Source organism: Euleptes europaea, chromosome 5 (assembly GCF_029931775.1).
Source record: "Euleptes europaea isolate rEulEur1 chromosome 5, rEulEur1.hap1, whole genome shotgun sequence".
In the NCBI taxonomy this organism is placed as follows: domain Eukaryota; kingdom Metazoa; phylum Chordata; class Lepidosauria; order Squamata; family Sphaerodactylidae; genus Euleptes; species Euleptes europaea.
The window spans coordinates 36187199-36214516 of record NC_079316.1 but is presented as its reverse complement, the minus strand read 5'-3'; the positions used below and the strand labels follow the sequence as shown (position 1 = coordinate 36214516).

Below are 27318 nucleotides of genomic sequence, written 5' to 3'. Positions count from 1 at the left end.
AAATGACTTTCCAAATTTAAACAACTGAAGATACCAATTGGAGATGTTAAATACAGACCACACAATATTCAGGGCCAAACTAAACATGGCAGTGAACTCATGGCTTCCACAAGTTCTCTGTTGCCATTTTAAAGTAATTTTAACATTCCTCAAGGGTCTGATCCTGATAGGGCCCACCACTTTGAGCTTCTCCCCAGACTTAGAAATTGCCTGATAACACTAGCAACTTTTAAAAAATTATGTTGATGGATAAAAATTAAATATGAGAAAATTTTACCACAGCTTTCTCTCAGGAGCTTCTGTGCCAGTAGATACAGAAAGCATGTACAACAGGGGATTAGATGTATAAACATGATTCCAGTTCAACATCCTTACTCATAAATAAGTAAGCTTGCCCAAGGTACTCTGTGCTTATAATACAGAGATAATTTGTCAACGTAACTATTGACATATAATTTTACTGCAGGTGAAAAAGCAGGCCCGTGTAACCAGTGTACCTATGTTATTGGAGCACCTGGCCCTACTGGTATTCCTGGACCAGAGGGCCAACAAGGAGTCAAAGGTAAAAGACAGCAGCATTGATAAAATTTAGCAGAAGGTTTTTATATATACGGGGGAAGAGGGAAACTTTGATTGTATATTTCAGTTTATAGAATATTTTGGACCTTCACAGCAACATCTTAAGCAGAGTTAATTAAAAAGGAGTTTGATGAATTTGTGGATGATATATCTGTGGATTATAAAGTTTTAAAAATACAGTACAATACCAAGGCATAATAAGTTAGCCATGAAAGCTAAAGAAACCTCAATGATCAGTCTGAGTACCGGTTGCTGGGAACAAACAATGAGAAGGACTGTTGCCTTCATTCTCTGCTTTAAGGGGGTTTCAGAAGCATCTGCCAAGTCCTTGTTTGAACAAGGACTTGGCAGATGCTGAACTAGACAAATCCTGGACCGAATTCAGCAAAGCTCTTCTTATGTTCTTAATTGTTCATTTATTAAAATACATTTATCTAGCCTTTCCTGCCTACCAGTGGGGACTAAAGATTGCTCTGAAGATTAACAATCAATTTTTAAAAATCCAGCTAACAAAATGCAAATATGATAACTGATAACACCAAAGTCCACAGAAGTAACTACTGCTGCCATTAGCCACAAGGGCCCCTAAAACTATTGCCTCATGAGAGTCTCTAAAAGCAGGGAAAGCAGAAATAATCCTGATCTCCAAGGGGCTACAGGCTCCCACCAAGTGAGGGCTGCTGTGTAAAAAGTCTGTTTTCACCATACTCAGAACCACAAAAAGATGCTGAGAGCTGGAGAACAGCTACTGTATTGCTTGAGCCTGTTTTTTTAGCAATGTACTTTATCATTTTAATAATTACATACCAATTTCTTCATCCTTGGGTTAGTCTTGATGTCTAAACAGTGAACTTTGCTTAGGTATGTTTGATTGCAGTTTGGTTCTGCTCATCAACCCTTTTGATGGTGGCATTTGGGTCAGCACAAGCCACTTGTGACCCCTCTACAGCTATCCCAACTTAATTGGGTCAGGCTTCTGGAGTCTGTGTCAGGCTTCTGAAGTTGGAGCTGACTTATGGCGACCCCTTTATGGGGTTTCCAAGGCAAGAGACTCAGAGATGGTTGCCATTGTCGTCCTCTGCACAACTGCCCTGGCATTCCTTGGTGGTCTCCCATCCAAATACTAGCCAGGGCTGACCCTGCTTAGCTTCTGAGGTCTGACAAGATCGGGCTATACCATGCTACCTTCCCTTCCCTCTGGAGTCTGTACTTAACCATATTTATATGGGAGCAAGCTTTAACTAGACTTCACTGAGATTTACTTCCAAGTAAATACTCTTAGGTTTGAGGTGCCAGAGTCAAACAACCTTTTTGACATAATGTCCTTCAAATATCACATCCTTCATTTTCACAGAAAGGTGAAACTATATCCCATACAAACTATATCCTGTTTTATCGCAGCCTTATAAGAAATAGATAAAGAAGAAATTGCACTTGGAAAAGATAGTGAAGGAACTCAGAAATACTAGTACAATTAATGCAATACCAAGGCACAGTACTTTAAAGCAGGCGTAATATTTTCCAAGTATGAGCAGTACATTCCACAGATACTGAAAAAGATAATATCAGCCTTTAATTTTCTGTGTCATTGATGTCACTCTAGGAATATACCACTGAACTGTATAAGCACTAGTAGCATATGCCTTATTACTTTAGCCTGATTATTTTTTCCCTATTTCTTCTCCTAAGTCATGCTGTTTCCATCATAGGTGGGGAAGGAAAAGTTGGCCCTAAAGGATCTGAAGGAGCCCCTGGGTCTCGGGGGCCTCCTGGAATTCAAGTAAGATTTATATTTTTGCAGATGGTTTGTTCATAGTTAGCTTTAAGCAATGGGCAGCTCTGTGTTGGGAAGGCAGAGCTTTACTTAGAATCGATCTCTCTCCCCCCCTCCCCCCTGGTCAGGTTGCAGCTGACGTATGGCAACCCCAGAGGGTTTTCAAGGCAAGCAATTAAGCAGAGGTTGTTTGCCATTGACTTCCTCTGCAAAGTCTTTCTTGGTTGTCTCCCATCCAAGTACCAACTCTGCTTAGTTTCTGAGGAGGTGGGCCTATACCATGCCACCTTCCATCCCAGAATTCTTTGTAGGGCAAATGGAGCTCCCTTAATAACCTGGAATACATCCACATATCATTGGATATTACAGAATTGTTGTGCTATCACCATCATTGGCACTGGATTTTCCTGACTGGACAATCCAATTGTAAGTGATTGCTATAGGGCAACAATGGATGCATCCTGGGAAGGTTTTTCTCTGCTATAGCTAACACTGGGAGAACCTGCTTTGCATGTAATGAGAGCTGTATTGATTCATAATCAGACTACTATACTTGACATAGATACTGTTAACACATGTCCTAGGGTCTTCCTGGTCTTCCAGGAGAACAGGGTCTTAAAGGATTGAAAGGTCTTCCAGCGTATGCACCATCAGAAGGTCCCAAAGGAGACAAAGGAGAAGCAGGTCACAGAGGATGCACAGGAGAAAAAGGTGCAGATGGGTTACCTGGAAAAACTGGGTTGAAAGGTTCAAGAGGATATGTGGGAGAAAAGGTTAGTACAGGACACTTTCATAAATAGTTGTGCTATGTACAACTTTACTCATTTTGTGTTATTTTGGATGCATTGCAAAATACATAAAGATATAGGACATGTTCACTGTACCTGTAATTACTTATTGAGCCAGCGTGGTGTAGTGATTAAGAGCGGTGGTTTGAAGTGGTAGACTCTGATCTGGAGAACCAGGTTTGATTCCCCACTCCTCCACATGAGCAGCGGAGGCTAATCTGGTGAACTGGATTTGTTTCCCTACTCCTACACACAAAGCCAGCTGGGTGACCTTGGACAGTCACACTCTCTCAGCCCCACCTACATCACAAGGTGTCTGTTGTGGGGAGAGGAAGGGAAGGTGACTGTAAGCCAGTTTGGTTCTTCCTGAAGTGGTAGAGACAGTCGGCATATAAAAACCAACTCTTCTTCTTCTTCCTTTTACTTTAGAAATATTTTTACTGATATAAAGAATTTTAAAGCTGCTCCTAGTAACTTGTGACAATCAAAATAAAAGGATGTGTTATTTATTTTTGCTTCACATACCTTTGTTCAATCATAGTAGTGCAACATAAGTAAATGCAAAGTCTGTATTGAGCATCAGACTATTTATTAGAGCAGAGCAGTTCTGCTAGTCAAGGATTTCTTCATATTTCTTCTGCCCTTAGCAAACTTTCCCATGATCAGCAGCACTAAGGAGAATTTCTGTACCGCAGTACCATATAATAACAATATACCAGCAATTATAGAGTAGTTCAAAACAAACTCAATGTGATACTTTTTATTAAGACCACCCAAAATGCTAAAATGGTGTGCAAGCTTCCTGAATTAATCAGGATGGATGTTAAAGGGAAGGGAAATCTTGAGGCCTTTCATAAGCATCCTGTGTAGAATACCCTGCAGATTTAAGAGATAATGGGTAGAGCTCATATCAAGTTGAACCTTTGACTTCTGGAAAAAGATGATGAATCAATGGCAGCCTCCAATTCTACATATAATAATAGTTTGCATAAAGAGGCAATCAAGCCATAAATGTTACAACACCGTAAGTGTTCTTAATGAAGTTAGTCCACAGAGTTCAGTAAAGCTTACTGCCAAATATGTGTGCATAGAATTACACTGCATTTGTGAGAGCCCGATTCAGCAGAGAAGATTTTTGTAAAGAGAAGAAAAAATTTACATATCTTGTGTATCTACTTTTGCAGTACTTGCTTAGCATGTGTATCTGAGCAGTGTGTGAAAACTCATATTGCAGTAAATTAGTTACTCCTTAAATTGGTGCAGGACATTTTTTTGGCTAGATCAGATGTAACAGCAAACCGTGGTTTGGCATTACTTGAACAAAAGTGCAATCTTAAACAGAGTATACCCTTCTAAGCCCATTGATTTAAGTCAGCTTAAACAGATGTAACTCTGTTTAGGATTGCACTGCAAGTCTCAGTGGTCTGGTGTTACATGTGAATTGAGCGATTATCTTAACTACTGAAACTGACTAACATAGCTATTAGTCTGGAATTTGAGCAGTATATGTTAAGCAATGTCTTCTAAATGATTCTCAGGGATCTGATAGTCCAAAAGGGGACAGAGGTCCTCCAGGAACAATTGGTAGGCCAGGTCTTCTTGGAGAGGTAGGGTTGCATGGACCACCAGGATATGGACTTCATGGAACAGAAGGCCCTAAAGGATCTCAAGGATTTCCTGGTTTGCCTGGGTTACATGGAGTAGCTGGTCAGTAAATTCCCTTTTTTCTCTCTTTTTTTTCATCTTGATTGTGATGTCAATAGTAGAGTTGTTGTATTTTGCTTTTAAAATTTTTGATTTCTCATTTAACAACAATCAAAAAAATTTTCATTGTGTTTTAAAAATTTCATTGCATCTTAAAATGTTTCCAAGTAAACACTAATGTTAATAACAGTTATCTGCCATAAGAATAGGACACAATATTTACATCTTCTCAGATGTATTGTGTTCTTCAAAGTGTAGGGAATGTTGCAAGAGGCACATTAGTTGTTTGAATTTTCCTAATGACACATGCTCAACAAGATCATAAATTAGTCAGGGATGTACTTGCAATGTTAATGTGAGGGTTAAAAAGGAGGAGATGGATTCTGCAAATGACATTTTTAAACCAATTAACCTACAGTGTGATTCTATAATTCACAAGCATGCAAACAAAAAGACGGAAGAAAAAGTGCCATCTTCATTAATTATTGTAGAGTAATATGAACAAGATCTATTTTGTGCCTTGGCTGAGTGCATTCCTAACTAATGCAGAAGTACTTTTCCACTAACCAATGCAAATAATTTCTTGGTCATCTGATTACTAACCTTCAAGAATGAAATTCATTAATTTTTTATTCCTTCCTGATATGGATGTAATCCTTGACCAGTTCACATATATTGCAGCTGCCATAATGGTACCCACAAGATGTATCTTGAAGAACCTTGTTGTTTCTGCTGACTTTAAAAAATGCATATTTTATACATTTTTTATTTTATACTTTTAAGGCCCCCAAGGTGAACCTGGTAAAGTAAATGCAATTCCTGGACCTCCTGGACTTCAGGGGCCAGATGGTAGATCTGGAATACAAGGAGGAAGAGGTGAGAACAACTTTTCAAGCTGAACTACTACAGAACTAAGCAAAAGGCCATGGTCAAGACTACCAAGCAGAAACCACTACCCAGACAAATAATGAGAGCCAGTGTGATGTAGTGGTTATGGCAGGGGTCCCCAACCCTTTTTGAGACTGAGGGCATCTTTGGAATTCTGACAGAGCCACAAAATGGCTGCTGCAGAAGACGGAGCCAGACACAAAATGGCTGCCGCAGTTTATCTTCAGTCACACAGTGAAGATCTGTGTGCTGTAGTGGCAGCTCCTGCTGCCAAATCAGTTTTTTAAAAAAATCTGCACAGCCAATCAAGTCTCCAGTGGTAAATCAGAAGCCTTGCTAGGCAAAAGCCCCATTTCACCCAGCCTACTTTCTACAAACACTTGGTGGGGACCAAGTGGGGACTTCTGGGTCAGAGTGTCAGATTAGGACAACCAGGCGGCTCAGATTCGCACTATGCTGTGAAACCAGATTGGGTGACCATGGGCCAGTTGTTGTGAGGATAAAACGGAGGTGGGGGAATGCCCTCTGAGAGAACAGGAAAGAGAAGGATGGGAACAAAAGCCTAAAAGAGAGGCCTAAAAAAGAACATCAAGGGATCTGTACCTTGCAGGCAGCACTTTGCCAGTTTACTATTATTCTACCTTTCCATCGAAAGAAGATCTCAAAGATGTCAGCAGCAGTTGTAGAGAGCAGTTTATCTCCAGGATCTTAAGGACGGAATCATTTCCTTAAGAAGGAAATATATATTAATGGTTAGACGAATGAATGAGAGAGAGAGAGAGAGCTGTTAGTGGTGTCCCTTTATAATATATAATAGAGCTCTGAGCCAATCAGAGACTAAGCTATACCAAAGAAATTTCCAGTATGGTTCTGTGTCTTCTCTTGTCCCAATGTCGCCTAACTAAATAATGAGGCCCCTACCACCCCTGGATTTCAAGGGTCTGGACTGGTCCAAGAGCAGGGGGTTGTAACCTGATGCAGGTTTCAGAACCACTTTGCATTCTTTGATAGGCAGTGATGGATCCAGAGGGCAGCGTGGAAACCCAGGCCTCCCAGGACTGAAAGGTAATCCTGGCTTAGCAGTGATTGGACCTCCTGGGAAACCTGGTCTAAAAGGTAATGTAATTGATTTTAATGTAAAGAAATATATAAGTACTAAAACGGTAATAAAACAAGAGAAAGGTGTAATATACATATGGAGAAATCAGACAAAAATGCCAATTATATCTGCGTTGTATGTGAATAGCTGTGTTTTCCATTAGAACGTGCAGATGCAAATATAAAACTATATCATCTGTTTTTCAGAAAGCAAGTAAACTGAATTTCAAAGCAGTTGGTAAATGTATACAGACTAAGGACATTCAGTACTCCTATACAGCCCTCATGCATTTCAAAGGAGCTTTACAGTTTTAAAAATCTTTCTCCTTCCTTCTCACACTTTCCCCGTTGTAGGGTATTTTACCTTCATGTATTTTAAGCTGTTTGTGGAATTGTATTCCTCTTCCCTTTGCATTATGATTCTCATATTAAATGCAAATTATTTACCATTCATAACTGGGACAATAACCACAAAAAACATTTTTTTTTAAATCTCTGTAGGCGACAAAGGACCTCAGGGACCTAAAGGAATACCAGGCTGCCCAGGAAAATTAGGAGAACCAGGATTACCTGGAAAACCTGGAATCCCAGGAGAAAAGGTTGGTTAGAAAAACAATTGCTCTTTTAGGGGCAGCTTGGACAAAGTCCAGTTAAACGTGGGTGAGAAGCTGTGGCCAAGGCAGGCAGCGGGGTCACTGGCAATCATCATGTCACTTCTGATGAGCATTCATTATGGCAAGACACATGGCCATGGGCAGGTAGAAAGTTGACTCCAAGAACAAATAGTGAGGCCAGAGGCAGGACAGGCATCAGTTCACATGAAGAAGTTGCTATACGTGAGGAGCCAAGTCAGCTTATATAGCTTTAGCTCTATCCTGATTAACTCTCTCATCAGTCATCTCATCTGCCTCTGCTGGAGTGGCCGAGGCTGCAGTTCCTAGGATGGCCACTTGCAGAATGGTGTTGTTGCTACCTTTAAGCTAAGGCTTCCTTCTGGCTGCAGTAGCATGGTGAGTAAGGTCCTACCTTATACTGAATGAGACCCATGGTCCATCAAGAGCAGTATTGTCTATTTAGATAGACAGTGGCTCTCTAAGGTCTCAGGCATAGGACTTTCACATCACCTACTATCTACCTGATCCTTTTAACTGAAAATGCCAAGGATTGAACCTACGACCTTCTCCATGCCAAGCAAGTGCTCTGCTGCTGAGCCACAGCCCCTTCCCAAGTAGCCTGGCTTCCAGAATCCTGGGTCTGAGATCCTTGATGTCTTTAAGAGACATCTGAGATCCTTAATGGTTCTGCCCATTAGCGAGGGCTTTATTATTTTAAAGGTAGGCTGAACTATACCCTTTTGGATTGCATTTGCATCAACACACTCATTTCATTTTTTTCCTGCCTCTGCCCTGGCACATTTCTCATGCAAGGGATGTGCTGTCAGATATTAACTAAACAAAATCTACATTATTTTAATACCTTTAACACAATCCTATCACTTAAAAATGGCATTTGATAATCAACCAGGATGTTTAAGGCTTTGAAGGTTAGAATGAGCCCTTTGAGATGAGCCCATAAACAAACTGGAACCCAGTGCAGATGTTTCAAAATTGGTGAAATGAGAATATGACTCAACCCTATCCATCTTCAAGCACTGACCAACATAAGGAGCTTTGCAGACACGCTAAGCATTTATCTAACAGGCTTGTATACTGTTGACCAAATACATGTTCTGCTAAAATAAATTATTCTGGGACTAGACATATATAATAGTGTGTGCATGTGTGAATATATCCACAAACTCCCAGGAATGAAAAGTGTTATAAGGAGTGATTTCCTAATATGCTAAAATGGATTATTTAATTGAATGGATGATTTAATTGAATTGAGAGAGCCAGCGTGGTGTAGTGGTTAAGAGCGGTGGTTTGGAGCGGTGGACTCTGATCTGGAGAACCGGGTTTGATTCCCCACACCTCCACATGAGCGGTGGAGGCTAATCTGGTGAACTGGATTTGTTTCCCCACTCCTACACAGGAAGCCTGCTGGGTGACCTTGGGCTAGTCACACTCTCTCCGCCCCACCTACCTCACAGGCTGTTGTGGAGAGGGGAAGGCGATTGTAAGCCAGTTTGATTCTTCCTTAATTGGGAGAGAAAGTCAGCATATAAAAACCAACTCTTCTTCTTCTTCTTAATTCTCAACCCCAAACGTAGAATAGTTTTTTTTAATGATTGAATAGAAGAAAGCTAAAATGATGTAAGGGAAAAGATAAGGTAAAATTGTCTATTTCTTCCACCTAATTTACAATGTAACATTTATTTTTCTTCCTTTTTATTTTAGGGAGAACCAGGTCCAGTTGTTCCTGAACAACAAGGAAGACCAGGTTCACCAGGAGAAGATGGCTTGTCAGGTGAAAAGGGTGAAAGAGGGTTCCCAGGACTTCCAGGTCAACAAGGTCAACCAGGTCATGATGGAGCTGATGGGCCAAGAGGTAGAACTATCCAACCTGAATTCCATATCATAAGAGCATTTCTGTGTTTGTGGTTCATTACCTTTGGAATAAAAATATTTGGACATGTTTACTGACAAAGTTTCTCCTTCAGTAGGTAGGTTATTGAGAAATGGATTATTCCTTCCATTTGCTTTGGAGTCAAGGCTAGGCAAATAATTTCATGCTAAGTCCTTCCCAATGAAAAGACCTGTTCCATTTATAGTCCTGCCTGCTTTGAAAAAGCTGGTCTTTTGTGCAGCTTCCAGTCTGTAGGATTTTTTTAGCATGCTAATAATCTTTTCTCCCTGCCCGGACAGTCAGTAACAGTTGGAAGAGAGTCAGAATTGCCAGCGCAGTGCAAGATCAGAGGAGAAGCTTGCTGTTGACCCTTTATTAACAAATACACAAACCACACAACATTCTGAACGAGAAGAAGAAATTTATATGTGGAAGAAAAAACGGCCACAACTTAATTTTACAATAACAGCTGTAAGCATTACCTCAGCATTTGGGGCAGGATCCCCCAACATCTGCCATCCCCAATGCGGACTGATGTAACGTACTCCAGCGGTCCTGCTGGAGTCATCAGGGATGGCTTTTTCCAGAAAATACCAGGATGTGAGCCACTAGGTAAATCCCACAGCCAGCTAGGGAGAGGCCTTTTGGCCACCCCTGCACTGGCTTGCCTTACTGCCGTGCCTCTCCCCGAAATCCCTTATTGGGATTCCCCGCACCAAAGGAAAGGGGTTCGCAGACCGCTTTCCTCCTTAACGGATCCTGCCAAATGCTCACCTCGCATAAGTTGTGACAATAAAATAGTACAAACACAATTATAAAAAACAATTTTTAATAACAACCCAAATAGGGAAGGGAGGGTGGGTCGAAAGCTGAAGACAGACTGAAGCTCCCGGCAGCCAGCTCCCTCCTTTAAATTGAAAGAATGGACCAGAGTGAAAAGCTCTCCTCTGGTTTGTTCCTTGCCGGCCCCTCTCCACCCAGAGCCCCTTCTCCCATTGGCCCCTTTTAAAAGAAGGGGTCACTTTTGATTGGCTGCTGTGCAGCCAAGTCAAAATAGCCCAGACAGGGCAGGGACAACTGCCCGACGCAGCAGCAGCATTGGGAGCCGCCCCGCCACTTGCAAGCCCCCCGCTGCGCTCTCCTCCCGCCTGGCACCAGCAACTCAGGGCTCCAGGTAAATCTGGAATTACAATTCCAGCTGATTTAGTTGACAGTTATGCCAACAGCATGTGGGAAGTCCTCCCCTTTTAAAGCTTCATTTTTGCACTTAATGAAGGGAACTCCTGTTTCATGATTGTCAGTAGAGGAAACAGAATCGGCTGCAAAGAGAGGCTTAGCTACTGGGCACATTCCCGCAAGGTGATGCAAGCGTTCCAGTCCAGGAGCTTGTTTGTTTTTTCTGATAATGGGCCAGCTCTTCTGAAGAATTTTGCAATCCTAGCAGAATAGCTATTTTGGAGCAACTCTAATCAATTGTGTTACTGAAACATGAAATGACAGACAGAGCCAAGCACTGGGAAGCCTTGATGTCAGAGAATAGTAACAGAGCACAAACCAGACAAAACTCTAGAAGTTCCATTAATAGAGCTCATGATCGAGTGTGTGTGTGGGTTTTTTTTTTTTTTTTTACATCAATCATCAGGCATGCAAAGCCCTGATTTGGATCTGGACTGCAGTCACAAGGAGATGAAGTTTAAGCCTTCCCTCTATACCATTTTCTTGTCCTGACTGTCCAAGAGAGCCAGTATTTGCCCATCTGGTGCAAATGTGTTAATATCCCCATCTCCTGTGCTGCAATGCTGATCTGAACTGTGGTTCTACAAGCCTGTTAACTGAATTAAAAAAAAAAAAAGCAGCGCTGAGAGTTTTATTCATGGACCTTTCAGCATCTTGTCAAGCTTGCTCCTGAGCTGCTGTACACTTATGGAATGCATGTTTTAACAAGAGCAAGAAATCTGAAGAGATGTTAAGAAGGAAGGACTGAGCATGTATGACAATCAAGCCAAAATAAAAAGCCAGATAGAACAAAGCTAAAGAGGAATCCTTCCTCTGCCCTAAATAGATAGAGAATGAACTGAGTGCCTGAATTTCCTGAGGCCTTTTTGTATAATGCTTTAACTGACTAGCAATCTCCAACAACAATTTTTATATTCACCTTTCCTAACTCATGGGTGATAATTACAAGTTTCTGAAATAAGTGCATGAAGAAGATGCTGAGATACATGTTTGTGAATGTGTGTCAGACAAAAAAATGGAGATGTGCTGTTATTTTTAAAAAATGTATATAAAATATGAACAACACTGTCTTTTAGGAGATCCTGGAACCCCTGGCATTCCAGGAGAAAAGGGTGTTCCAGGAAAAATGGGAGAATGTCTTACTGGTTTACCAGGACCATCAGGCCCATGTGGAATTATAGGCCCACAAGGTAAGTCATTTGCATAGGAACTAGCAGATATTTGGTAGATGGGATGCATAGTGTTTATGCTATGGGGTCCTGCAGGGTTCCACCTTATCCCCTGTGCTATTTAACATCTACATCTACATGCTGGGAGAGGTCCTCCGGGGATTTGGAGTGAGGTGCCACCAATATGCAGATGACACACAGCTCTAGTTCTCTGTAAAAGCTAAAGCAGGTGGGTCTGTGGAAGTCCTGAAGAGATGCCTGGAGAAAGTAATGGGATGGATGAGGACCAATAAACTGAAGCTGAGGCCAGACAAGACTGAGGCGCTGTTAGTCAGCTGAGATGCTCCTTGAGGACTGCAGAATAAGCTTGTCCTGGAGGGGGTTGCGCTCCCCCTGAAAGAGCAGGTTCATAGCTTGGAAGTGGTACTAGATCCTGGCTTATGGTTGGAGGTTCAGGTCTCCTCTGTGGCACATAATGCCTTTTATCAGCTGCAGCTGGTTTACCAGGTATGGCTGTTCCTCAAAAAAAGTGAGATCTAGCCACAGTGATCCATTCTCTGATCACATCCAAGTTAGATTACTATAATGTGCTCTATGTGGGGCTGCCTTGAAAATGGTTTGGAAACTCCCATTGGTCCAAAATGCAGTTGCCATGCTACTCTCAGGGGCTAGTTACAGAGACTATCACCCCTGTGGTGAAAGATCTGCACTGGCTACCTGTCTGTTTCTGGCACAATTCAAAGTGCTGGTTCTTACCGGCATGTATTGATTAAAAAAGCATACATTTTATTATTTACTGCAGTAGTGAGTAATTGGTACCTCTAATAATAACAATCAACTAACACCAATAATTTCACGACTGTAACTTTATTACTAGCTTATCTATAGCTATTCATTTGGGGCAGTCTTTTGATCACTGGAATGAGCATAACAAAATTGGTTTTAATTCTGCAGATCCCTTGTTTTATGTGATACCATACCCATATTTATACTTTTGGTGACATGGGATCACTAAAGAAAGTCTGATTGAGTTGGTACTTTCCCTCCAAGATGGAAATAATAATAGCATATGCAGATGACACACAAAGATTGCATTCCTGTGTACATTTATCTGGGAGTAAGCCCTATAGAATACAGTGAGGCTTACTTTTGAATGAATAGGTATAAGGTTAGTGTGTAAATAAATTAGGTCATAAGGCACATTGCAAAATATTTTGTTCATTCATTCATAAACCTTTAATGGCATATAAATTGTTACAATTGATACGAACAATGGTCATAAATCTTAAAACCGATAAGATAAAATCATAGCCAGTAACATCAGTGTGTAAATAAATTAGGTCATAAGGCACATTGTTTGCAAAATATTTTGTTAACCAGTAGTACCAGTGATACAAAGTTGCTTTTTTCCTTTGAATTTTTAAAAATTGTTTAAAAAAAGCCTTTTTGTCCAAATTGCTTAGAGTTTGCTCCTTTTCTGTGCTAGTTTCTTGATTTATTGCCTACAAAATTAACCAACATGTTCTTGCCATATTAATTAGTTGCCTCATATGTATATGATTGATAAACCTGTTGGTAGAATCGTAATCGTCTGTTCTCTTGACATCTACTTTAATTGGTTTTGAGGCTCTGGGTAAAGATTATTTTATTTGTCCAGGCTTTTAATAGTGTGACAGAATGATTCCCTGCCTTCTGTTGCTATATTCCTTTGACATTTTGTATTGTTTTAATGTAATTTTATTAGAGCTTGTTTTATTGATTTGTAAGCATCTGTTAGACATCTTGAAGACTGAGGTCAAAAGATGGAATGTAAATATCTCAAATAAATGGTGAACGATGCCCACAAACTTCAAATGAGGTTTCATTTTCTGGACTTCAGGGCAACAACCTTGTAGATTTCTTTCTGTAAACATAATGTTCTTTGTGATATGTGTGTTTCCTTAGGAGCCAAAGGTGTTCTCGGACCCCAAGGAGACCCAGGCATTCCAGGATTAGACATCCCAGGGTCCCAAGGACAATATGGGCTACCAGGATTACCTGGCCTTCAAGGAAGTGAAGGGCTTCATGGCATCAAAGGCCAGGCTGGCCGGCCAGGAATATCAGGAACACCAGGTATTGCTTGTTTGCCATTTTTGTTCTGCATAGGGAGTTATCAATACTGTCAATAAACAATATCAAGCCAAAAGCATAATATTAAATCTGTGTGTAATGCATGGGGAAAGGGAAGGGGTTATTGGTGTACAGCAAAGCACATGATGTTTAATTCATGGCAGAAGGGCACTCCTGGACTGGCAAATGGTGTACATGGTTTAAGTCCTACATATCTGCAGGACCATCTCTCTCGATATGCTCCACTGCGGCAACTTCACTAATCTGATTGAAGCCTTCTAAAGGTGCCATCCTGCAAATTGCCAGCCTGAAGAAGTCAGGAAGGCATGTATAAAATTGAATTATTCAGGAGGGCATTTTGGTAAAGGGAATATGGCATTAGTCATGTCTGTGATATGGTTGACAGTTCATGGCATTGTATGTTCTATACTGTTAGGAGTGTGTTCTTAACCTTGTAATCCATTTTCATTGCATTGTTTGTTGCTTGCGTAACAATGTCCTTATTTGCATTGTTTTTAATTATATTTGACTGCCCTTATTGCATTGTTTTGAACCGCGTAATCTGTACTGTGTCACTGAGAAAGGAAGACTATAAATGAAGTAAATAGGAATAAAATAATGTAGACAACCTTATAAGGACTAAACAATGGTACTGTGAGTCATATATTCAGCAAGAAAGATCTGAGTGCTACAGTAGTCTTTTATATACAAATCATTCTTCAGAATTGGATCACCACATGTAAAAAGAGACTGTCTGTGCAGTGAAGGGGAAACACCGCATTCAGCATCCAAGCCAAACAATCAGATGGTTGGCACTGACTGTTAACTTGGGCTGCTGCTTGCTGATTCATGTTTTGTTTTACTTTATTGCTGTAGAGCATGAGTATTAGCCCCCAGCATGAATATTTTACTAAGGGCTCAACTGCGTGGGACACTGGCATTTCATTTGTCATTTCCTCTTTAGCAGCCTAGCCCTCTGCAGCCTCTTAGGTTGATTCCATGCCTGTTGAAGTAGAAGGAGTGATGGTTGCACTGATAGGCCATAGCCACTAGGATTATTGGGGGGGGGGGGACTTCCCCATCGTTATCCCATGTGAGGATGAATTTTTGTGCTTGCAGAGTGTCAAGGAAAGAAGGTTGGTAGGGACGCAGTTTGGGATGCCCAGGTAAAGATCTCAGGCAGCAGGGCGGGAAATAATTTTTCCTGAGATCTTCCATCTAGCATTCTGGGTTAACAGGCCAATGATCTCACTCACCATAAAATAGCTTCATATGTTCAAAAATAATTTTAGATGTGTCTCTTATAATTTATTTATCAGTGCCATTCAGAACAGTATTTTGTGTTGCTTGCTTCCCACAGGCCCAAGAGGAGAAAGAGGCTTAATGGGCCCTGTGGGTATTCCTGGATTACTTGGAGTCTCTGGACATCCAGGTATCCCTGGAAGCAAAGGTAAGTGATACAACATTTGGCTTTCTTGCTTGTTCATTGTACAGCTTATAGATAAATTACTTGTGCAGACATTAGTTCCACTTTGCAGGGATAACTCAATAAAACATTTTCTCCAGTTCCTAGTGAACAGAGAAGCATGGACACTGCTTCACTAGAAGGATAGTAGGTCAGGAGGATTCACCAGCGGGCTATGGTAGGGTTCTTTGGGATAAGAGTTTGGGCTGCTAGTTGAGGGTAAAATTGCCAGGTCCCCAAACCTATGGGGCATGGGCCTGGTGGTGTCATGGGACAGAACCTGTCAGTGTCACTTTAAATGTCTCATGTACTAAAGGTACATACCATTCTAGAAAGTTTTCCATATAGAATTGTTGAGTATGTGTAATCATAATTATGTATCTTTGAAGAGATGAACTATCCACTACACATAAAAAATAACATGGAAATGCACTAATAGTTCAGTCATAAACATTGGCTTTTAATGGACTTAGAAGGGTGTGACTCTGCTTAGAATTGTTATAGAATCATAGAGTTGGAAGGGACCACCAGGGTGATCTAGTCCAACCTCCTGCACAATGTGGGAAATTCACAACTACCTCTGCCCACACCCCGAGTGACCCCTACTCCATGCCCAGAAGATGGCCAAGATGCCCTCCCCCTCATGATCTGCCTAAGATCATAGAATCAGCATTGCTGATGTACAATGTAATTGAATTGTTTGTTTGTTAGTGCCAGATTATTGCCTCCCATCTATCATTTATACATGTAGTAGTCACCACAGGCAGGCAGGCATTGAAGCCTGAGAAGAAATCATTAAGCATTCATGTCGACTGTCAGCCCTGGGATATCAACTGTCTTCCCTGAGAATGAACCCCAAAGTTTGAGTTTCAGAGCCAAAACCTGAGACTTGGCAACTCTAATTTAAAATATTAGCGTAATGGAGCTAAACAGAGTCAACTTCTGGACAAAAGAGTTGGTCCAATATGAGTATTACAAACTATTTGTAGCTTTCCCTAGTAAAAGTTTTAGGAGTTTCAGCCATAAATAGCTTACGGCCAGAATGGTGTAGTGGTTAGAGTGTTAGACTAGGATCTGGGAGAGTCAGGTCAAATCCCCACTCTGCCTTGGGAGATTGCTGTGTAACACTGGGCCATTCTTATAAGCCTAACTTATCTCACAATGTTGTTGTGAGGATATAATGGAGAAGAGGATAACGATGTATGATGTATTGGTCCCCACTGCGGAGAAAAACAAGGCATAAATGAAGTGCATAAATAACAATGCATTCCTGATCTTTCGGCGTGCAGGGACAGTGGGGAGGAGGCGCCACTGCGGCACCTCCTAAGCAGTTCCCCGCCCGCCAAAAGCTCCAATAAAACCTTTCCGCTGCTTTTTTCTTTTAAAATGGGGCTTTTCGCCCCATTGAGAATAGCGAGGAGCCTCGCTCTTCTCCCCGTCGGTGTACTTGGGATGAAAGGGGACAGGAGGCTGCCTACAGGCAGCCCTGCCCCCCAGAACGTCCCCAGATGCCTGAACGTCCCCTGGAACGCCGGCGTAAGCCTTTATGCTGGTGGGTCGCTGGCGGAAGGCCCCATTGGTGTCCCAGGGCGGCGCTGCCACAGAAGCGCTATAAGACCAGAGTCTGGGCCTTCCCCCTGGCATTGGGGCCACTTATGGTGGCGCAGCCCCTTCCTGGCCTCCTGAGGACTTTCGTCCTCAGAAGTCAGGAATGCGCTGTAAATATGTTAAATTTCTACAAATATAAAAGATATATCTGCATATGTTTCATTAAGGAAGATGTGTGCATTTCAGATATTGTGCCATTGCCCTTTGAAATGCAGAAAATGGTAAAACACATTGCAAGTTCTCTATAAGCTTTGGATAGAAAAGTGAAAGTGAGGAATATAAACAAAACTAGGAAGTTGCTTTTGTTGTTTTACCTTCCTAGAAAGGAATTCATTGCAGTTCTTTGGCATTTGATAGCTGCTAGAAAGATATCATCATGTTATTTTTTCCTAGGTTTTCCTGGCCTTCCAGGGCCAAGAGGAAGAAAGGGATCTTCTGGGGGCGAAGGTGAGCCAGGTGACAAAGGTTCTCCTGGAATATCAGAGACCAGAATGAGCTTTGGAGACAAAGGTGAACAAGGAGCTAAAGGTATGCGGCCGTTTCTAGTACATTTACAAAGTAACTATGGATTTGTTATCAGGATTACACTTGTGATGAATTGTAAATTTGCAGGTTTTAAGACGCTTATACTTAAGCACGTGTAACTATTTACTTAAATGTTAAATGAAAATATAAAAAGATGCACATGTCCCATTTCAAAACACTATTAATGCTAGAATCACAGTGCAATTATAAACAGGATTATACCGTACTAAACCCATTGACTTCTGAGGATTTAGAAGGATGTTTAGTGTGATAACAGTGTGTGATAACAGTAAGTGTTTAGTGTGATAACAGTAAGTGTGATAACATTTGAATTATGATGTCATGTTGTTTGAAATACAACCCTAATTCCTATTGCATTGTTCACTGAATGCTCCATCCTGTTGATTGTATTGACTCACTCCGTTGTAATCTGCCTTGAGTCCAAGTGAGAAGGGCAGTCTATAAATAATGTAAATAAATAAAATAAAATAAGGCCAGATAAAAATTGTGCCATTCATTCATTAGATGTCTACATTACCAGGTTTTAGGTACTCATAGAAACTTCCTTGTTTGCTCATTCTTTTGGTAGCATTTGATTTGTTTGCTATGTTTCGTTATTGGTTCTTACTTTTCGTTATTACATTGTTATTTTTGTCAATCGCTTTAAATCATGTTCTTTGCTACCTTGGAGACCTGCCTCAAGTAGAATGAGGATATCAATACTTTAAATAAAATGCAGATAGTTGCACAAAGGCAGGGAACAATACTTCAATCTGTGCACTTTTTGTTTGCTTGATAACGTTGAGGCAAGGGTGCTGCTGATGCTGCTTTTCAATGTAAGTCCTGTCACTGCTGCTGTAGGGATGCCTGGAAGCCTGGGACCCAAAGGGGAAAAAGGAGAGCAAGGTGCACAAGGATGCATGGGTCTTCGTGGGCCGCCAGGAACGCCAGGTCCATCAGGTACATATAGCCTTCCTTGTCAATCGTAGCCTAGACTGTAAATTGCCATAACTGCAGTTCTGTTGACATATGAGCATTTCCATCTGGGGAGGAGGGGAGGGGAATTTTCACCAGTTTCTTGTAGACCCCTCACATTGCCCCCCACATGGTTCTTCTGGATCCACTGCGCCACTGGAGTATATATCTAGGGGCTTGGAAGGCTGCACTTGGACATAGGGAGTTGCCTTCCTCTAGTGTGGCTCCACTTGCACTGCTTAGGCCGGGTCTTAAGCAGCCATGCCAGCCATGGGAAAGAACACTGAACCATATAAACCTTTTAGCTTTTATCTCAGTTTTTTAATGTTGAGATAAGAGCCACTTAACATAACAAAATGGCTTAAGATGGCATTGCCATGGTTGTGCTTATTGTAGAATGAAGAATCTAATTTATGAATACAGTTGCAAACTTATGATATGGACATGTTAACACTACGAAGCATTCTTGAAACATGATCAGAATGCATGTTTTTAAAAAATAATAAACTCCATAAAAGTACCTTTTAAAAAATAACCACAAGGCTGAACAGTACAGTAATGTTTAGCGTAATTGTAACAACACACTGATTATATTTAACAACACACTGGGACAATGTGGGAATAAACTTTCTTGACTCTTTCTCAGCCATCTGATTTTCTTCTGACAGAAACAGTTTCTAAAGTGAATGTTGGATCCATGTGATGAGATCATCTATGGATGTAGATGGCCAATCAAATGGATTACGTACAGTCACATTGATCTGGCATCCATTTTCACTGTTGCAGGTTGCCTTTTTTCATCTCCCACAATCATGAAAACAGCTGCCAGGTTTCAATGGCTACATCTGTAGGCAGAGCCAGGGTACTAAATTCGACTGTGTTCATGAATGGCAATCAAGGACAGTCAGAACAGTGTCACGTCTGAGGATGCCCTTCTGGTATCTCATGAAGTAGATTCTGATCCATGAAACCATATACCACAGTAAATCTGTTAGCCTTTCAGTAGACACAAGACTTCTTTCTGTTTTCGTATAATTATATTCTTCTAAAAGCCAGTTAAGGCAGTGGCCATTATATAAAAACTATTTGGAAAACCTAAACCTCACTATTTTATAAAAGGTCTAGTACAAGATTTGTTATCCCATGTGATCTTTTCTCAGAGGGGTTTTTGCTCTAATATTTTGAAAGGGGATATTTATTTTATGTGAGGAGTATCCATTTTAATATCTGTGTGATTGCTGCTTGCCACTGACTTTTATATGATATAATCAAGGTTATAAACAAAGGAATGCATACTCTTTAGATAACAGTTTAGATGAGTATGGGGTAAAGGCATTTTAAATCAGATATCACTGCACTGTGTTTTCATCTTCCAATTCAAACCTGTAGAATTATAGAAGTCTGAACTTTGCTGTATTTGATTAGACGCAGCAATCCTGGGAGCAGAAGGAATAAGTAGCCAGTGCCGAAGCAATAATGATCATATGCTAGGAAGAAACAGGAAATTCCTTTTATTTGTTTGGATGATATTTTAGCAATGAGCATTCCATGATAAATATCCCAGCTAATCCTAATGTGTGTCAAAAAACATGCAATGTCAACTTTGATTACATTTTCAGGTTCCAAAGGCGATAAAGGGCTTCCTGGAATTCCTGGGGCACAAGGACAGCCCGGAGCCCCAGGAGACAGAGGGGACATGGGAGTACCAGGTATCTGAATAGACACTATGAGGACAGTTCTGTAATACCTGTTTGAGTGACAAATATGCTGGATTCATGGAAATGTTTTTCAGGTCTGAAAGGCAGCAATTTATACATAAGTGAAAAATATTACTACACTGGTTTTAAATTATGGAAGATAAGAGCATGTATGACAGTAAACAATTTTAACAAGGCTGAAACACATTGGATCCAGTCAAGGATTTATATGGATAGAAGTGGGGTAGTTTGTGCCAGTCTCCCCTCATGCCGTTCTGACGGGAGGGGATTCCCTCATCTCCCAGGAGCGACATTTCAGGGAATGCTTTTTTGGAGGTGCAGTGGGAGAGGGGAGATGACAAAGTCATGCTCTATGGATGCAAATCCCTTCCATCTATAGAAATTATTGGTGGATTCAAGCCAAAATATGTTCCCCTCACCCCACCCCATGTTATAATAACATTATTCTGAACTGCTGTCCTCATGGTAATATCTTAGACATTTAGTTTCCCCCCTTTTATATTGTTATGGGAATTACTAAGAATGTGAGGAGGAATGCTCTATTCATCTGTGATAGGGATGTCATGTTCTTAGTAAAGGAAGATTGATCAGTTCAGCTGATTAACTCTGATCGTTGGACCATTATCTGAACAGAAGGATATTTGCTTAAGAACCCACAACTATTTAGACCACAACAACCTAGGGTTGTCAAACTCCAGATGGAGCCTGGAGATCTCCCACTATGACAACTGATCTCCAGTTAATAGAGATCAGTTTCCCTGGAGAAAATGGCTGCACTCTGTGGCATTGTACCCTGATAAGGTCCCTCCCTTCCCCAAACTCCACCCTCCCCAGGTGCCAGCTCCAAAATCTTCAGGTATTTCCCAACCCAGAGCTGGCAACCCTAATCAGACTTTGTTCTGTTTTTTTAGTTATTATTTATTTCATTTATGTCCCACTTTTCTCCTCCACTTGGACCCAAAGTAGCTTACAGCATTATTCCCTTCTCCATTTTATTCTCACAGTAACCCTGTGAGGTTAGGCTGACAGTGTGTGACCGGCCCATAGTCACCCAGCAGCCTTTCATGGCAGAGCAGGGATTCGATTAACCACTATACCACGCTGGCTTCTTTTTGACTTGTTTTGGTTTGGTGGTTATGGTCTTTTCAGAAAGTTTCCAAATAACCTAAAACTGTTGGTTCTTGTAGGTTATCCGGCCTGTGTAACCGTGGTCTTGGTATTTTCTTTCCTGACGTTTCGCCCGCAGCTGTGGCAGGCATCTTCAGAGGAGTAACACTGAAGGCCATGGTTACACAGCCCGGATAACCTACAAGAACCAATGAACACTGACCGTGAAAGCCTTCGACAATAACCTAAAACTATCATTGCAGGTCCTAAGGGTGAACAGGGTTCTTCAGGTTTGCCTGGACCTGTCGGTAAACCAGGGCCATCTGGCCTTTTTGGTGTTCCAGGGGATAAAGGAGAACCAGCTTGTGCTACACCAGGAAATCCAGGACCCAAGGTATAGAAAGCAAACAGTAGTTTTGCTAGAACCATGTACTGCTTCATAGGTTGGTTATTATTTGCCGTAATGAAAGTAAAACATATTTCATTGATGCTTCGTAGGGCAATCCAGGTCCTCCAGGAGAAAGGGGAAGAGAAGGCGAAAGTGGATCACCAGGGATACCAGGCCTTGTAGGCGAACCTGGACTTCCTGGGAAAAGAGGGGATTCTGGTTTACCAGGAATTCCAGGTAAAGTACTGTTTTTCACCAATGCAGAGCAGTGAACTAGAGAAGAATTTTTTCTAAAACTGCATCCAGAAAACAGTTTTCTCCCTTGAAGAGGTACTAACTATTAGGGGGATTTTGTGAGAAGGCAGTATTTTTTTAGCCTGATCAGTCACACTGATCCTGCTTGTTCCATTTGAACTAGCAGTGAAACATATATGGTATGTGTATAATGATACAAAAGAGGGCCTTTTCAGTGGCAGCCTCACAATTACGAAACAACCTCTCCAGGGAGGTATGTCTGGCCCCCTCACTTGATCTAAAGCAGGCAGTTGAAGAAGGTTTTAATTAAGGCTGCTTTAGACTAAGTTTAGTAGCAGTCCTGAGTAGTGATTTTAAATTTTGGTTTTATGTTTTTAATGTATTTTATCCTATGTGTTTTATCTGTTTATAAATTGCCTTGAGCTCCATAAGGAAGAAAAGTGGCTAATAAATATTTTAATAAATAAACAAAAAATACTTAAATGTTTACACACACACACAAGACCCACTATATTTATTGAGACTATCAAATAAGGATTGCAGCCTTAATATTAATTCACACAGAGAAAACTGTAGATGGGTATAATATAAATTAATGTATTGTCATGGAAGTAAAGCCATTTCAGCTCAAATTATGTTTTGCTTTAGCTGTGATCAAGAATTCACAGATACATTAATCAAAGAGCCTTAACACTCCTGCAAATGATTTATACCTTCTTCTATGTACAGGGCACCCAGGATATGCAGGTGATAAGGGTGATAAAGGGCGAAAAGGATTGCCAGGACAAAATGGCATCAGAGGTCCTCCAGGTCTGTGACTTATTAGTTACCCTATTGGCAGTGCTTTTTTTTAACGCTCATATTTTAAAATTTGTATGCTCTTTTCACTGGAGGATTTAAATATAATGCAAGAGAAGCTATTGTTATCGTTTCAAGTCCCAATGAGGTCTCTCAGATTTTTCCAATGCAAAACCTTGTGATCCACCAAGCCAAATGCACTAATCTCCATGTTTGTGCCTGCTAGGTGCTTGACAACCTTTCTATATTCACAGTCTTAGGACTGCACTCTGAGTGAAAAATCAGACTGAATCCAACCCAGAACCATGTAACTTGTATCTGTGTTTTGTTAGTGACTTCTGCAGACCGTATCTTTTTACCAATATTAACATTGGTATGTTTGTGTCCTTAGTGTAAATTTAACAAATGGGTACAATTTCCAATTATTTTGCTATCAAAAACACCTGGGAAAAAACAATTAATTTTTTAATATTTACAATCCTCAGGTCCAACTGCATTACCAGGTGACAATGGACCAGCTGGTGAGAGGGGTAATCAGGGACATGATGGTATTCCTGGTTCCCCAGGTGAAAAGGGAGCACAAGGTATCTATCCCCTGAATAACTTCAAGTCTATTATTAGCCTATTTTATTTGGCTTGGGAGGGCGGGGTATTAATTTAATAAAATAATTAATTAAAATTCTGCCACAGGTATTGTTATGGAATGTATATCTTTCCAAAATCGTTTTAATGTTGAAAACTGACCCCTTAAAAATCCATTCCATAATTTTGGGGAACTTTCAGATCCATCTTTGCATATGCAAGAGGCATCTTTCACCAGTTTTGATTACGCTCTGAGAACAGAAGATAAAGCCACAATTATCTATGCATTTGTCCCAACAGTTCATTGATTATTGCAATGCATTGTTCATGGGGCTGCACTTGAAAAGTGTTCAGAAACTCTAACTCGTCGATAATATAGCCAAGTTGTTTGGGCTGAGGAACACTGAAGTGGCTATATCAGACCAATAATGAAAAATATTCATTGGTCGCCTGTCTGTTTCTGGGGTCAGATCCAGGTGCTTGTTTTGACCTTGAAACCAGGTTGCCTTCTCCCATATGAATGCCATTCTCTGTGAACCCTGCTGAGTACTTAGCTATGGCTGAGAATGCCTTCTCTGTGGTGCTACCTGAGCTCTGAAGTTCCCTCCCTAAAGAGATTTACCTGCCACCATCTCTACTGTCATTTAGGCATCAGGCTAAGTCTATCCTCCCCACACCCAAGATTTTAAAAATTGGTTACAGTCTTTCCTGCTATGATTTTAGTGTTTTAAAAAAACACTTTATTGTCTTTTACACCTTTTTATTATTAGACAGCACAATCATAAGCAGAGTCATACCCTTCTAAGCCCATTGACATCAATGGAATTTGAAGGGTGTGACTCTGCTTATGATTGCACCATTACTGACCTTTTATAGTATGTAATTTTAATTGTGTAAAATTGTTTTGAAGACATAGTCTGAGATATATTTGATTTAACTATGACTAGTGATTAAGGACTTTTTGTTCAATATAAAAATATTATCCTACAGGTTCTCCAGGCCAAGGAGCTCCAGGTTCTCAAGGCCTACCTGGTCCTAAAGGTGAGGTGGTATTTTATTATTTTTTTGTCACGCACTGTGGAAAAATGCATTTCATTTTGAGGATTCACCTTCTAAGCTTAAAGAGCCTGTTCCAAAGTAATGAGAAGCTTTCAGAACTGTGGAACTTCTAAGCTTAAAGAGCTTGCCTTAGAATAAGACTAGCTAGGGCATGTACAGAGATGAATGACAGAGAATTTCCAAGCATTTTCTACTTTGGGTCCTGAGATGGTGTTATAAAAGAAAGGAAAGGACTCTCTTGGGACACCATAAGTATTCCAGTGAGAGAGAATTGAACCGCTTTGTGTGAGAGCAAACGCAGAAGCAATTCAACCATTCTTGTAACAAAGAGGCTTGTTGTAACACAACTTCATATAATCTTTCTGAAAATATTTGTTCAAGATTTCCATTTCAAGGTACACTTAAAATGCATTCTACTTTGACAGAATTATAGCTGTTAATGCAATATTTTCTCAATTATCTTAAAACTAACATGTAGCTTTCTAAATATATATAGGTATCAAAGGAGATATGGGAATGGCTGGTTTTCCAGGACTGCAAGGTGCTAAAGGTCTTATGGGGGACCAAGGACCAAGTGGACCTCCTGGCTTACTTGGAGAGGCAGGACTTCCAGGGGAACCAGGGACAGCGATTAGTGGTCCAAAAGGAAATAGAGGCCCCACTGGCCCAGATGGAAAGCCAGGTAAGAATATGTTATAAGTCTATTCTTATTTAATGTTATATCCATTTTGAGAGTATTCACAAGATTTAATAGGTTTGCAAGCTATCTAGTTTCTAAAAACACCAAACTCTGTAATTGTGCAGTTATACACATTTGCACGTATGCGTCCATTTTGCGTTCTTTTTTCTACTCTTGGATACTGAAATAGAACATAGAAATATATGAAAGAATGCTTTGACTGGTACAACATTGCAGCATGATTCATTTGCAAAGAGGCAAGAAGAAATGTGTTGTTATAAGTCTATGAGAGTTCTATTAAATGTAAAACTCCAACACTTTAATAGATTAATCCCATCTACTTTTGGCAAACTTCCTATAAGTATTGTCGAAGGCTTTCACGGTCAGAGTTCATCAGTTCTTGTAGGTTATCCAGGCTGTGTGACCGTGGTCTTGGTCTTTCTTTCCTGACGTTTCGCCAGAAGCTGTGGCAGGCATCTTCAGAGGAGTAACACTGAAGTAACACTGAAGGACAGTGTCTAAATTCCTATAAGTAATTTAGGATATTCTATACACTAGTGAGAGCTGGCTATGATGGATTTTCAGGATTGACTGAAATTTTGCATCACAGAACAAATTCTGTGACTGGTGATGCATATGTCAACTATGAGTACTGTTGTACCCCAGTCCTCACTATTGATTTTTAACTGACATAGATGCTTTATTACGCTGACTATTGTTAGGATAGTGATAGACATAACTGTTGCTCAGGACCCATTGTCAAAAATAGAATACATAAATAATGAATGAATGAATGAATGACCCCATAGAATGTCAAATGATACACTGAGTTTTGTTTATGTCTGTTTGTATAGGATTCCTTATTTAAATCATAATTCCTAGTTCCCTTTATTAATGCAGCTCTTTAAATATAGGTGTACCTGGTATTCCAGGACCTGATGGGCCATCTAGCTATAGTATTAAAGGAAGTAAAGGTGTTCAGGGAAAAGATGGCTGTCCAGGACATCCAGGACCTAGAGGTGATGTTGGTCTACCTGGTCCCCCAGTAAGTGAAATTTCTTTTTGTATTTGTTATTTTAAAGTATGTGTTTTGGAAGGCAATGTTTAATACATAGTACTTATTCTAGCAAAGCATAAATGTCTGTTTTGGCTCTAACAATATATAGTTGAAGATTCCTTTACATTATAGGTAGTCATCAAATGTTGCACCTTTTGAAACATACTCACAAATCTTCCTTTTGGCCAATCTGTTATTGACGTTGATCCTGTTGGGGAGATTATTAATGTATATGCCCAGATACAAAACTGAAAAATGACAGATACCTAGGCAGTCCAACATCCTTAATGACACAGGGTAATCTTAGATCATCACTGTCTTCCTCAATAGGAAGAGCTAGATGTTCTGAGCAGACATGTTGTCCCAACTAATTTTGTCAAATTAGTGATAGTGGGGAATGGTTCTTAACTGCTGTGGTGCCAGCCAATTCTCCCCTGCAAATACCACCTCTAAGCCTTTTTCCCCTGAGCAGTCAGGGAGGGCCCATCACTGACTCTAACCTACTAGACTATGACAGCAGTCACCACTGCCTGCTTTCTTTCTCTAGAAAGCCACTGTAGGATTGGGCCCTCTAGGCCCACCTCGTTCCTGATGCTACCATCTGTGGCACTTGTGATGCTCCTTCCTCTTTCACATCATGGAAGAAGCCAAGCAACACCATCTCCTATCTGACAGCTGCAAATTTTCCTCACCCATTGCTCATTTACCCACCCACTTGGGGAGATAGATAACTGGGCAATAAGTGAAGCGCTGGAGACAGAGTAGGCCTCAGTAAGATCCAATCCTGATGATAAGGAGTAGCTGCCACTGCTGAGAGGGAGAAGGCAGGCAGTGGCCGTGGTTGTCCCCTACCACTGCAAGGACTGAGCCTCCTTTGGGAGACTGGGCTCCCTCTAGGTCTGTAATATCCATGGCACTGCATGGCCTCCAGATCTTAATCTTCCTCCAGATTAAGAAAGAGAACAGTGTGTTCTGCTTATCAGCTGCCCAGCCATGCAAGTGCTGGTGGCTGCATCCAGAAGGAGAAGGCACCTGGCATTGGCTGCTGCTGTTTGCTGTCACCAATCACTTGCCTGCCCATGTTAGCCAAACAATAGGTAATGGCAACTGAGGAGGAACAGTAGCTTCTACCACTCACCTGACCTCTCTGTGTGTGGTGATTGACACCACTCCTGTCAACCATCACTGTTTGATTGCCATGTTCGTAGTCAGCAGTGGCAGGCAGCAGTTGATGCCACCTGCCCTCTGCCTC

General features: G+C 40.9%; 1 protein-coding gene across 1 annotated transcript in view; it reads left to right on the top strand.

Moving 5' to 3' along the window:
* The window catches only part of COL4A3 (collagen type IV alpha 3 chain), a 60396-nt gene that overhangs the window by 19086 nt on the left and 13992 nt on the right, over positions 1 to 27318 (top strand). Inside the window, exons 19-39 of the mRNA XM_056849721.1 lie at positions 467 to 562; positions 2289 to 2359; positions 2938 to 3126; positions 4680 to 4848; positions 5629 to 5721; positions 6745 to 6849; positions 7333 to 7430; positions 9168 to 9318; positions 11649 to 11762; positions 13686 to 13853; positions 15211 to 15300; positions 17317 to 17370; positions 18310 to 18408; positions 20043 to 20132; positions 21512 to 21642; positions 21747 to 21873; positions 22621 to 22701; positions 23175 to 23273; positions 24262 to 24312; positions 24827 to 25012; positions 25924 to 26054. Of these exons, the coding sequence (XP_056705699.1) occupies positions 467 to 562; positions 2289 to 2359; positions 2938 to 3126; positions 4680 to 4848; positions 5629 to 5721; positions 6745 to 6849; positions 7333 to 7430; positions 9168 to 9318; positions 11649 to 11762; positions 13686 to 13853; positions 15211 to 15300; positions 17317 to 17370; positions 18310 to 18408; positions 20043 to 20132; positions 21512 to 21642; positions 21747 to 21873; positions 22621 to 22701; positions 23175 to 23273; positions 24262 to 24312; positions 24827 to 25012; positions 25924 to 26054 (2393 nt within the window). The remainder of the gene's footprint in view (positions 1 to 466; positions 563 to 2288; positions 2360 to 2937; positions 3127 to 4679; positions 4849 to 5628; positions 5722 to 6744; positions 6850 to 7332; positions 7431 to 9167; positions 9319 to 11648; positions 11763 to 13685; positions 13854 to 15210; positions 15301 to 17316; positions 17371 to 18309; positions 18409 to 20042; positions 20133 to 21511; positions 21643 to 21746; positions 21874 to 22620; positions 22702 to 23174; positions 23274 to 24261; positions 24313 to 24826; positions 25013 to 25923; positions 26055 to 27318) is intronic.